Source organism: Bombus fervidus, chromosome 1 (genome assembly GCF_041682495.2).
Source record: "Bombus fervidus isolate BK054 chromosome 1, iyBomFerv1, whole genome shotgun sequence".
In the NCBI taxonomy this organism is placed as follows: Eukaryota; Metazoa; Arthropoda; class Insecta; order Hymenoptera; family Apidae; genus Bombus; species Bombus fervidus.
Window position 1 is genome coordinate 23614928 of NC_091517.1, and position 12873 is coordinate 23627800.

At 34.5% G+C, this 12873-nt stretch overlaps 1 protein-coding gene across 1 annotated transcript in view; it reads right to left on the bottom strand.

Moving 5' to 3' along the window:
* Window positions 1-12873, bottom strand: part of Fkbp14 (peptidyl-prolyl cis-trans isomerase Fkb14) — a 115632-nt gene that overhangs the window by 9341 nt on the left and 93418 nt on the right. The window contains exon 2 of the mRNA XM_071999992.1: window positions 1757-1920. Coding sequence (XP_071856093.1) covers window positions 1757-1920 — 164 coding nt within the window. The remainder of the gene's footprint in view (window positions 1-1756; window positions 1921-12873) is intronic.

The window sequence follows — 12873 nt, forward strand, 5'->3', positions numbered from 1 at the left end:
TCGTTTCCAGAACGATTACAAAACCCTTTCAATTTTCGTTATGGAAATCTAAAATATAGCATAAATTTGAAAAAGCAAACAAAATTTTTCATTATATAAGATATATTCACACTTGAGTCGGAATAAACCATTTCCACTTTGTCAATTTTTTTCGAAATTCAGTATACACCTTCTTTTATATCAGAATAATAGGACTCTATTTGCGTTATCTTATAAAATTTTAAAACTGATTTCTCATAAAAAATAAAAAATAATATAAAAAGTAATGTGACTTTTCGCGTTCCTTCTTTCGCAGTCTTTATCCACAAATCATCAAATAGAATATATCTATGTATTTTATTCTGACACAGGTTTGGCACATATATTCATTGTGAGTGGAATATAAAGACTAAATAATTATTTTAGTAATTAGGAACTTGTAAAAAAGCTCAGGCGAAGTACAAGCCATTTAGGGTTAAAAGTCTTGATCGAGTTATGATAAAACAGATTTAATGAATGAGCAGGAACCACGGTAATAACCCTAATAGCTTCCTTTCCTTGCTTCCTTCCTTACTTCATCCCTGGTTTTTTTTTCTTTCTCCTTCCCTTTCCTCGTCCTTCTTCTACTTTCTCTCCGTTATAAGTTAAATTTTAATTTTTCTAATCGCTTCGACGAATTTAAATTTTCAAATATTTTTCCATATAATGAGCTCAGTATCACCAAAGATAGTTGCTGCGCAGAAAAAATGATCTATCCGCATCGAAACCTTTTCCACCGAACATTATCGAGTGAACTCCATTCTTCGCCAATAAAAGCCCTCCATAAAACATGGGATCAGGATCGAAGGTATATGCATATTCGGGGCTAACTTTCGATTTATCTAACGCGAGAACGTTCGCAAAGAAGAAAAAAAAAAAAAAAAAATGAGCGAACGAGCGTCGCTGTTGATCCAGCCAGGTCAACTGCGATGGCTAGTGCTCGATTTAATGGTTGACGTTTTATTGGATTTCCGTGCAATTGCATTTTTTAGTCTGATTTCGTTACTAACGATCCCCTTTTGTATCGATTCGTCCGTTGGTCTCGTTCGTTTACCTCCGAGAATCGATGGGACCCACGGATAATTTGAGGAGAGTTAGCATTAAACTGCAACTTCTCGCCGTGAAACCGTTGCAATTTCGTCCTTTTTATGTTCGCCCTTGTTTCTCGTTGACAAGCCTTTATCGTGAATTGCTGAACGATAGAATTGATGCAATCAATTCCAGTTCTCGATACTTTTTATTCTATCTACCGCCGAATGACATGAAAGATGATCGATATAAATTTACGTGCTTTTTTATTGACAATTTTCATTAGTCGTTTTTAATACACGAATATTAAATGAAACAAATATACGTTTGACTTTTGGCGTTTGGTAGGCTCCTGAATTGTTCTGATAAAAAGTGTAATTACTGGAGTTAGGTGAATTTACGTGTACTTGATAAATTTTCAAACTCGGTTTTCTAGAAAATCGACCTTCCAACGCAATTTTGTTATATCTGATTTTTCACTCGTTTTGTATCGCCCCCAGAATCTTCCTAGTTTCACTTGTATCAGAAATTTAGACTAGCGATGTATTTTATTCGTGCGCGAGTTCCCATACTAGATATCGAATATCCATTAAAACGATTGTTCATCGTAACCTTCGAGAAAAGTAATTTCTATCCGATAGAACGAAGATGATAAGAAACTTCAGACACAGCGAACGTCGTAAGAACGTCGACGAAGAAACAATCTTACCTCCAGGAATTACGTTTCCGGCTCCTTTTTCCCCATATCCGAGTTTCGGCGGTATGGTCAACTTCCTCTTTTCGCCCACGCACATATCCACCAATCCTTGGTCCCAGCCTTTAATAACTTGGCCAACTCCCAGCTGGAATGTGAACGGCTGATCTCTGTCCAAACTGTAACAGACAATAAACGAGCTACGTTTTAAACACTGTTTCGCTAAAAGTTCACGACAGAATGCGAACGATTCTTTTTATCGAAAGTCATAATCGAACACGTTGGCTTTTTCAGCACGTTTATCTTTGTTTCGTAACTCTTATTAACGTAAAACTTATTAATCACATTTTCTTAAAAGTCATATTCATTAACTTCATCTGTCATAAATTTTTCACTCTTATTCTTTTCACTATGTGGTAGAGTTTAGGTTCATAAAAGTAAGTAACTGGCATAATTCCATATTTATTCTCTCTTTTAGAAAAATTAAAAATCTTTTTTAATATTCTCGATTCTTAAAAAAAAAAAAAAAATTTGATACCCATAACGATCCTGTTTGATTGTGGTTAAAGATAATGATCGTTATTTCAGATTAAATTCACGACAGATTCGATATAGATTTTCATAGTAACATAATACGCTGAATTTACGCTGAATTTCAAGGTCTTCGATATCGGGGGGCAGGTGTACGCCTGTCTACCATCGATATTTCCCGTGAAAGAGATCGCGTCGTGGAAGTGCAATCCGATGCAGTCTCGTAAAATCGGGTTCACGTATGCCAGCCGATCGTTTCACGCGTTCCGGCAACGAAAATTGACAAGTTCATCGGCTGACTGACGCAGGAAGGCGGAAAAAGCGGAATAGAAAAGCGGAGACCGTGAGAGGGAGAGAGAAATTCGTCGAAACGAACACGAGAACTCAACGCAACGATTGTGTGGAAAACGAGGTAACGATGCTGTACCGTGCGAAAAAAACGAAAGCTATTAATATTAAAGTGCGTTATTAACGAAAAAAGGAAAGAGCAACTTATTTCACGATAATTAATTTTCACTACATGACTGCTTATGTATAGCGATAAAATTAGAAGTTAAGAGTCTACTTTTAAATTTAAAATTATTTATGAAATAAATCCGAATGAATGTGAAATATCGTTCGAATATGCGAACAACGTGTGTGATTATTAATTCCAATATCCATAGATCGTATTATATTTACGTAAAAAAATTTCTTTGAATTAATTTCTACGTAAAATATGGCAAAGAAAAATGTACAAAGTTCAATCGAAAAATTGATCGAATATTGATGCAACAAGGTGAAAATAAAAAAATTTTAAAGAAGAAAGAGAAATGCGTAGGTTGACGGAACTCGGTATAAAAAATCGATGGAACATAAGGAAGGAACACGTCCTCGGACTCGTTTGAGGCGTCTCGACGTGCGTCTCTGCCACTGACTCGAAGGGTTGCAACGACGTCGCGCGCACACGCGAATGCGGATGAAGTTCTATGTGCAACGAGTAACTATGTTGTGTCACGAGAAGAATTTCAAGCAGAGAACTACGTTGATATGCAGATATGTCGCTACGAGCTGAATGTCTACACACGCGTGTATAATGTTAGAAATACTTCAGCAACGTTTCTTTCGCTTTATTTTCTCTTCCTCTTTCTGTTCTCGTTGTTTATGAAGTTTTAACCAAGAGGAAGACAGGCTTTTAGGAAATTACAGGACATTATAAAAAGAAACAAAAATTTTCAAACTACTAACAATTTTGAAAACTTTTACTTACTTTTTCCAATTACGTCAGTTTTCCAATAAATTACCGATATTATAAATATGACTCTATCGTTGATATCGGAATAACTGAAGGCGTAAAAATAACAAGATGGGTCCATATAAAGAATATAAATAATAATTAAGTTCAGTGAAAGTATCAAGAAATGGACATTCTTTTATAAATCGTATTATGATACACTTGGGATTTCTATGAGTAGATAAATTACTTGAATAAACGAGGATTAATGATTGTATCAGTCTACGTTCCAGCGATCCGACGACATTTAAATTTCGTTCAACAAATTTAAAATGAAAATCTATCCTCATTACGAGCATTCAATCTCCATCGATCAATCAAATCATCGTTATTATCACATTTACCTTGGCTTTCCAATGAAAAGTTACGATCATCCTAACGATAACTATCGTTCCTGCAGTAACTTCAGCTACATCGAGCCGGAACGTTGTTCGACTATCGACACGACTCCCATAAACTTTCTTCGAACTCAAATAAAACTAATCGCGTCAAGTGTCAGCTGTTTGCTTCTTTTTCGATTTTCGTTTGCTTCTAGCTTTACATTACAGTTTTCCATTAAACGAAAATCCAAGTGAAGATCGAGGATTTCGATTTGAAACTAATGGCGCGACATTTGGAACGATATTGATTCTTTTCTTTGCTGAATCCTGTCAGGGGATGAATTTTCTGATCCACAAGATTTACAAGATCATAGCGTTTCCGATTTCTCTGATTCATCCTGATTCATGTTAGAAGGTCGAAGCTCGAAATTTTTATCCAAGTGACAAAAACTCGTCATAAGGCCTGGATTTTATCGAGAAACGCGAGATAACTAAATCGCAAAAGATATAGAACCGTTGATCTTGTTAGCTGGAAAGATTTCAAAAGAAATTAAGTCGAGTGAAATTTTCTGAGTATAAAGCGATACGTACTAGTAATCGAAAACGGTCGATTTTGAACTTTCTAAACGTGTTTTATTTCACCTTTTTTTTATAACACACAGTCGTCAAACTTGTGAAAATTGCAGTCCAAATGCAACAAAAAATTAAATTAATTTTTTTTACACAATTACTCGATGCAAGATAATTATGACAGTTTAATTATATAATGATAATAATCGTATAAGCTCGGTATTCCAAAATCGCTAAGGAAACTTTAAGGTATAAAATCACGTACATCGATTCTAACGTAGCAGATAAACAGCAAAACATGATTGATTATTGGAGAATCGAGGTATCATCGAAAAGAAAATATCGAACACGTCGCTGGGTAAGAATAGATAGCACGCGTTTATTCCTGGTAAAAAATAGGTGACACGAAAAGAATGTCTCGATGAAAGGAACTTCGAGATCGTTGGTCTTACGCGTCGAAAGTTCCGTTTAGCGGCGAGGAAAATAGAGTTTCTGAGAGGAGATCCAAGACAATTTCGTTCGGATATTAATAGGTTATTTGATGTGACAAGTTGGACCGACAAATTCGTAGTCGTTTCTTTCTTTGTATCTTTGTTTTCTTTGTATCGATTCGTTTGTGAACAAGCATGAATTTAGCAACATTTCAAGTACATCACTGATCAATTTGTACAGGTAAAATATAGTCCGAAATAATTAAGTAAAAATGAAAAATTGGAAAGATATTCGAGTATTAAATTAAAATATTCAATATGTTCTCTTTTGTAGAACGAAACAATCTTTATGTCGATACTTCCAGCCAGAAAATAAAATCCAAAAATGTATTATGATTACGCATTTGTCAACTTGAACGCTAAAAGTTTATATGCTCGAAAACGATTATATTCTGCCACTCTTATCTTTATTTGCATAGTGCTATCGTTGTTAATTAGCGAGCCCAGCTCCACTGGAAGCTATTAATAATTCAAAGAGCAAATATCAACAGTAATGAGCATTTACGGTTTACACGAAGTTCTATTACGACATGATTCGTACAAAATTTGAACTGGTCAATATTTATGGAAATCATAAATTCATGTAAACCACATTTTAGTCGAAGTTTTTACTTTCGATAAATTTTATTGGAATTAAAAATAATTTTTTCTACAAACCTGTAAAACCTGAATCCCACATCCGAACTTCATCTCTTTACTTAAAAAATTAATGGTTATTTATCGCGTCGACATTAAATAAATAATACTAAATTGCAAAATAAATTAAAAAAATAGTCCGTGTAACCTTGTTACGTTGTTAGTCCATTTCGCAATTTATATAGTTGGTGATTGATCGTTGATCTTCTAAATGAAATCAAATAATTTCCAAACAGTTGTACGATCTTGAAATAACGAAGACCTTCGCAATCTCAACCTTCCTTTCATAAAATTAAAATCGTGTGCTTTAACACGAAAGTAAAAAGGAAACCATTAATCAACGTCCTCGAAAATTTTCTGCTTATTAGGCTTTATACAGGTTTCACGTGAACGAATTGCCAGTCATTCGCGAAACAACGTACGGGGTTAACTTATCGGAAGTTCGTTAGGGAGTGTAATTTTATTCGCGAAAGTTTTGTTCTACTAACCAACCGCGTCCGATATCTCGTCGGTGTTCTTACGCGTGAACAAACATATTATGCGCTCGAGACATAATCAGTCGGAATCCTTCTAACGCAACTCGTTACCGCTCGGCGTCGCGACGCCGGGCGTGCAGAATAATGTGGCCCAAGTTTCGAGGATAATTATGTTGCGTAAGGGTAATTACACCATGCCACGTGGGGAATTTCAAGTTTCCTGCACTTTCGCGCATCCACGTCGTAACAGCATGCGCTCATGCATACAATCACGCGAAGAATATATTTCGGAGGGATCGTAAAGGGTAGCAGTCATTGCTATGAACACAGGAGAAACATCTATTTAAGAAAGCACAAAGTACAAAGCAAAATAACACGATTTACCACAAATGTATATGTTAAGTAAAAATGGATTATAATTAGTTCAGGTAAGACAATATAATAATAATAATTAGAGTTACGTGGTGTGCAATTCATTCATTTATTATACGTAATGTATTTAAAATTGCACGATAGCACTCTTAAATTTATTCTTCATTATTCGTGAAACCTTATTACCTTGATTACGTAATTTTTCACGAATTTCGTGCTGCTTCAATTGTTTTCCCAATTTTATTAACCATACAAATCCTTCACAATAAACTAATCTTACCGATAGCTTCCACATTTCCGTATAATCATTATACTCAATTATTCTAATGAATCTGATTCCTGATATTGTTTTGTTCGCTCGATATCGTCTTTATATTAACTGATAATAATACGAACAAGAACAAAAGAAATTTTTACGTTGCATCATAGGGAGACACGGATTTCACGCCGAACTTATTATATTGTCAAAAATCGAATGACATGCATTGTATTTAATACTGTGCGCAATGATTCATTTAAGAGTATGCATAATAAACGTAGCTTCCCAAAATACGCGTAATTATTTATCAGCGCGATGCACTGATCGTCATATTAAATTTGTATCGGCAGCTGATTTCCATGGAAAACTAATAATTTGCTTCCTGCCTCTCGATAATAAAACTAACGCTTTATCGAAACTTCCGATTTCCTGTTCAAGCAGCAAATTTAATAAACATGTAGCCGTTCTAGAAACTGCATCCTAGTTTGCATCGCTCAATACTTGGACTTCAGACTTGACTAGTATTTGAACGATTTAGCCGTTCACATCTTTCATCATTTCGTTTATCAAAGACGACAAACTACTATCATAGTTCTTGAAATTAAACTAAAAATAACTACAAATATCTTACGAAAACTATCATTCTTACGAGATTCACAACTTCGTTATTTAATTAGATACGCTTCTTCCTCGACGTAATTACGTAATACGTAACAATTGTAATGAATGTTTTATTCCCAAAAATTTGACGAGTCGTTTTTGTTTCGAGCCTTTCGATTTGTTAACACTTTGCCATTCGCAAAGGCCAGAGAGAAAATCCGTCGAGTTACTTTCCACTTATTCGATAGTCACCATTGGCGGAGTCATTACGTGCCAACCCAACGATTCTTCTATGTAACTGAAATCTTGTTCCCCAGTTCCTGTAATAAACAGCAATCGGGTCAAAAGCACGTTATCGGTTACCGCTACTCGACGACAGGAAGTTGGTCAGTGATCGCCGGACCCCAATGGGCGCGACAGATTCAAGTACCGACGAACGTTTAATTATTTCATTAACAAGTAACGTTTTACGACCTCTCGACCAGAGTATTCCGCCACCACAGGTTTACTACAGTGCTCTCCGTAATTACTGACTTTTACTATCGTGACAGCGGATCGCATATTGAACTGCCGGCGACAAGAGACGATTTCGTTGGTCACGTTTGTCGTTATCTGCCACGTTTTACACAGTAATTTCGCGAAACTTCAAACCTCACTTAACCACGCTTTAAAGGAGTTGTTACGTCGCGTCGCAGGGGAAAGCTCGTGAAACCGAGCAAAGTGTTTGAAGTAACATCGAAACGATTTTAAATTAAAGTTTCCTTAGGGATCGATGTACGTTATTACTTTTTATAAACATCGAGAAGCTTCGATCGATTTGTAATATCGATAATTTTATCAAAGAGAAATTTTATCAAGAGAGAATTTTATCAAAGTATTCGAAGTAACGATGAAGTAGAAGTTGGACTCATTTTATAATTTATTTTACTGTCAACTATATGTACTATTGTATACATGTGACATAACCCAATCTTTTGTTATTATTAAATACACGATTAATATCCAATTCCTATGGAAAAAAGGCTTATTTCCATAAGTATATTTATCCCAAGGAAATGACACAAATAGAGATAAATTCTAAGATAAGCTGAAGAATAAATTTAAATTAATAAATTCTAATGTTCTGTTCTAAATTTTTTATTTAAATATCATTGGTTGTGTTAACATCAGATTTTTTTCTGTAGGTTTAGAAAACCCTTCTTCGTTTGTCTTATCAAAAATGAAAGGGTCTGGAGATAACGAGTTTGTCAAATAACAGAAGAATCAAGTGTATCTCTTCCAGAATAAACAAGTATCCGGATATTTGCGAACGTTATTGTAGCTCTAAAAAAAAAAAAGGTTGTTCGGTTGCTGATAGCCGAATGGCATTTTTCTTTTGTCCGTATACGTTACTTCGAATATTGGAATTGTTTCCTCGCAGCGAGGCTCCTGGAAATCTTTTTATACTATTTACAATATTTCTGTTGGGTAGAGTTAATTGGTTTTGGATTGAATTCGTTAATTCGGTAGGAATTAATACGACTGCTTGGAAACAACAGCGATCCGACGGACAAATAAGAATATAAGGCGTTTTCATTTGGAGAAAAGAATTACTGAATGTTCGACGAAACTTGACAAGTTTGCTCGTGTTTTTTGTTAGCGTTCCGAAGAATTCCGCAACTTTACATCATCATGTACTTCGTACTTTTATGGTCCAATTTTCATCTCAATGTGAATTGTTTCATTGTAAAAGATAAAAAGCTATTTAATGTTTCAGAAGACTTCGGCATAATATGTAAATCAAATCAAGTACATGTCAAACAAGAAATTACGCATACCGACAACGATGTTTTTATGTTTTTCTGAAAGCGTGGAAATTTTTTGACGATAAAAGAACACAACCGAGTCGAAAATAATTCAAAGAAGAGTTAAGATGCAAAGGGTGCATAAAATGTACAAAATAAAGCCCTTCATATTATATTTAATAAGTGAAATAAATCTATTTTCATGTGTTAACTAACATTCATAAGAATATCAAAATGCATAAACATCCACGATCTATTAATTATCAGATAAATCCAACCATAGATTTATTGTATTATACATTAGGTTGTCCCAAAAGTTCCTTTCGTTTTATAAGAAAATAGTAGATGAACGACATTTTTTTGTTTTATATTATTTTATTGAATTACGTTTGATCTATTTTATTCTATTATTACAAAACATACTTAATCCATAAAATAATGTAAAATAAAAGATGTTGTGCATCTATTATTTCACTTATGAAACGAAAGAAACGTTTGGGACAACCTAATACATATACACATCATGGTCAATTAAACTCTAAAACGCGACAAGAACATAGTTAATTAATTATATAAGATTTCTACGTGAGAATAGACAACCCACAGACACACACAAACGGAGCGTGTTCTTGTAACGTGGTGCTTGGTCGATGAAAAATGGAAAATAATGAAGTTAGGAAGAAAAGGGTTCGATCGACAATGGAGCTGCAGAGAAAAGGGAAAGTCATAATGGGGGAGGAAAGGGAGAAGGAAGGATACAATGAGGCGGCGGAGAAAAGGAGAAACCGCGATGGAATCGCGGAAACGAAGAACTACGTTCCAATGAGGAGCAAATATCTCGAAACTAATTTCTACGACTTCTTTCTATCGAGCATGTGTCTCACTTCGAAGCACGACAACCGAGACGATGCGACCGTCGATTCAATGTGAGATAGAAGCGACATTGATATCGATAATTACGTTTATCCTGTATGTTCTGACTTATTCAGGATAAAAGTAAACTGACCAATAATCTCATATCCTCTTAGCGTTTTATTAATCATATTAACGATTTGTATGTCGTTTCTGATGGCAATTTATATATCTTTTCCACTTTGACATGAGATATTTTATATCTTCAATATCGAGAAAAAGGACACAAATAAAAAACATCTGATTTCTAAATCTAAAACATTCACCGACGATCGTGCAGACGTTAATGTACGATATATCCAACGATTTCTTTCATGTGTGTTTAGAAATATTGAATTGCGACCTATTTGTAATAGTAATAAAAATGATAATAATTATACCATCGCGTATACAATCGAATTATACACTTTTACTTATAATTCTCAATGAGAATTGAGAAAATTCATCCAAATAAAAAGAAAAAACGAATCGAATTATACACTAAAGCGTGATTACTTGGTGCAATTTACAGAATGGTCGAGTTAGCAAAACTGTAGCATGATTAAAAGGCGACCAACATATCTGTGATATGCATGATTTCAAGAGTAATTGGAATTTTATATGAACACGCACACGTAGATTTATTGTTCTTTGACACGCGACAACGATGACGATTCGACCATTAGAAAAGAAAAAAAAAGAAAAGAAAAAATAAAGGATAGCAATTGGTGGATGAATAAATGAAAAATACAACGACTTATCCGTGTACCACGATGAAAAATCGTAAATGCTAGAAACCCTTTTTCTAACGATTTGCTCGGCGAATTAAATGTAACTGGAACTTCTATAAATCATCTACACTATCGTGCAAATAACGTGCACGTAATAAAATTATGTATCTTGCTCGAAATGTGTTGATATGCGTACGCAAATCACGTGCATCAGGATTACGATATGATATATCTATGTGTATTTAATCGGTGTATGTAGTTCAATCGGGGTGCTTTAACGTTCATCAATATTTAACATATCGAGTATCTTTAATATCATTAGCGCAAAACTAGCCTAAAATTGTCAATCCCAAGATATAACAAAACTATACAACAAAATCTGAAAAGAACGTTTCAGGAAAATAATCCCCCAATTAATTAAAATGATCAATCCGTGCATGGAAAATGAATAAGAACCACATTTTTTTTTACCAAAATCAAATTGCAAATTGACTGCATATTGCAACGATCGTATTTTCTCCTATTAATAAATACAGATATTATCTACCTTTAAGCATTCGAGAATTATACCGAGTCGAGTTTCATCAGTCAAGGACGAAGTACAAGAGGCAAGAAAAGATGGAAGAAGGCGAGACACGTCCAAGATCTTGACGTGCAACGAATGAACATCCTTCTTGTCGGTGGATGTACTAAGAAGCAAGCTATGCGAAGTCACAGAGAGAAGGGAGAAGCAAAGAGAAGAAGCGAGAGACGAAGAAATCCAGCAAGAAGAAGAAACAATTGCTCCGGGACAGTTAACTGTAGGAGAGACAAAAAATATCCAAGAATCAACCCTCGACGAAGTCCTTCGCTTCGTCTCGAATATCCTTTTGCGTATGGGCTCCTGCGGATAGAAAAGTTTCCCGCGTATCGCGGTACGCTCTTTAAATATTCAAATGGAAGCACCGCTAGCAGCTGCTATGCGCGGGATATTGCCAGTTTACGAAACCCTCTATTCGCTGAAGCAAGTCCTATGAGACGCTCGATGTTTTTCACGCGAAACTTTCGAAACTGCCGTTTTCCCGACATGCCGTGTTTCACCGAGATCAGACCCTGTCATACGGATTACACAAATCGATGTAAATAATAAATACGACGAGATTAGACGCGTTCTAATGGACTATTTCCGGGAGCAACTTGAAAATGTACACGTGCGTTTAAGATAAGATAGGATTATTTGAGTCAAAAGGATATCTCGGTTGAGCTCGTGAGTAATAAATTTAATTTTAAGAGTTCATTCGCTCAGGAAAACAGATAAATGCTTATCGTAGAAATCTTCTATGCACATATCGCGTATGTTATGTAAAACATTTTGAAATTTTATTAGCAGTGTAACGAGATACTAGTTAAACTAGGTAAAACTTGAAACTAGTCTGAAATGTATATGGAAATTACGAAATATTTATTATAAATATAAGATAAAGATAAAGATTGAATTTTAAAATGTTGAAGGTCTAGTGGCTCAAATAATTGTAGCCTACTATGTTTTCTATTACCAGGAATTAAATATTCAAGTCCTTAAAAGTAGCAAATATTTTTATCCGCACCTTTAGTTATTTTCGTAACTTCGGAATATTTTATTCGTTATATGAGCTGATGAGTATGAATTATATATGAGAGTTTAAACAGACTACGCGGGAAACAATAATATAAATAGTTGGCAAACAATTGGAATGATGGATTAGAACTGCGCTTTAAATGCAGGGAAATAAATTGGTATTTATGTATCGTGAGTGAAGTTGTTATTATGCTACGTTTGTAAATATAGATTACAATTAAGAGTAAATTATGGACGCGGTGTAATAAATACTTATATTAAGCGTAAATAAGCTTTTAATTTTTGGTAAGTTTACGAAACGATACAAAAGAGATTGAATCATCGTTTTGAACTAGAGGTTGGTTGTAATAACTTAACAGTAACTTAATAGTACACTTAAGAGCTTAGAATATATGCATATAATAAAATGTTTAATTACAAAAGAAACTGAACTTATTTCTATCGGAGTTCTCGAATTTTTACTTACCTTTTACTTTAATATTTTACTTTAATATTTTAGTTTCAATTTTACTCTTGCTTTACGATCAGACAATTAAAATGTGTGTAAAAATGTTTTTATTCGAATTAAATCATTATTACTCAAATTAGCTTCGTGAATATC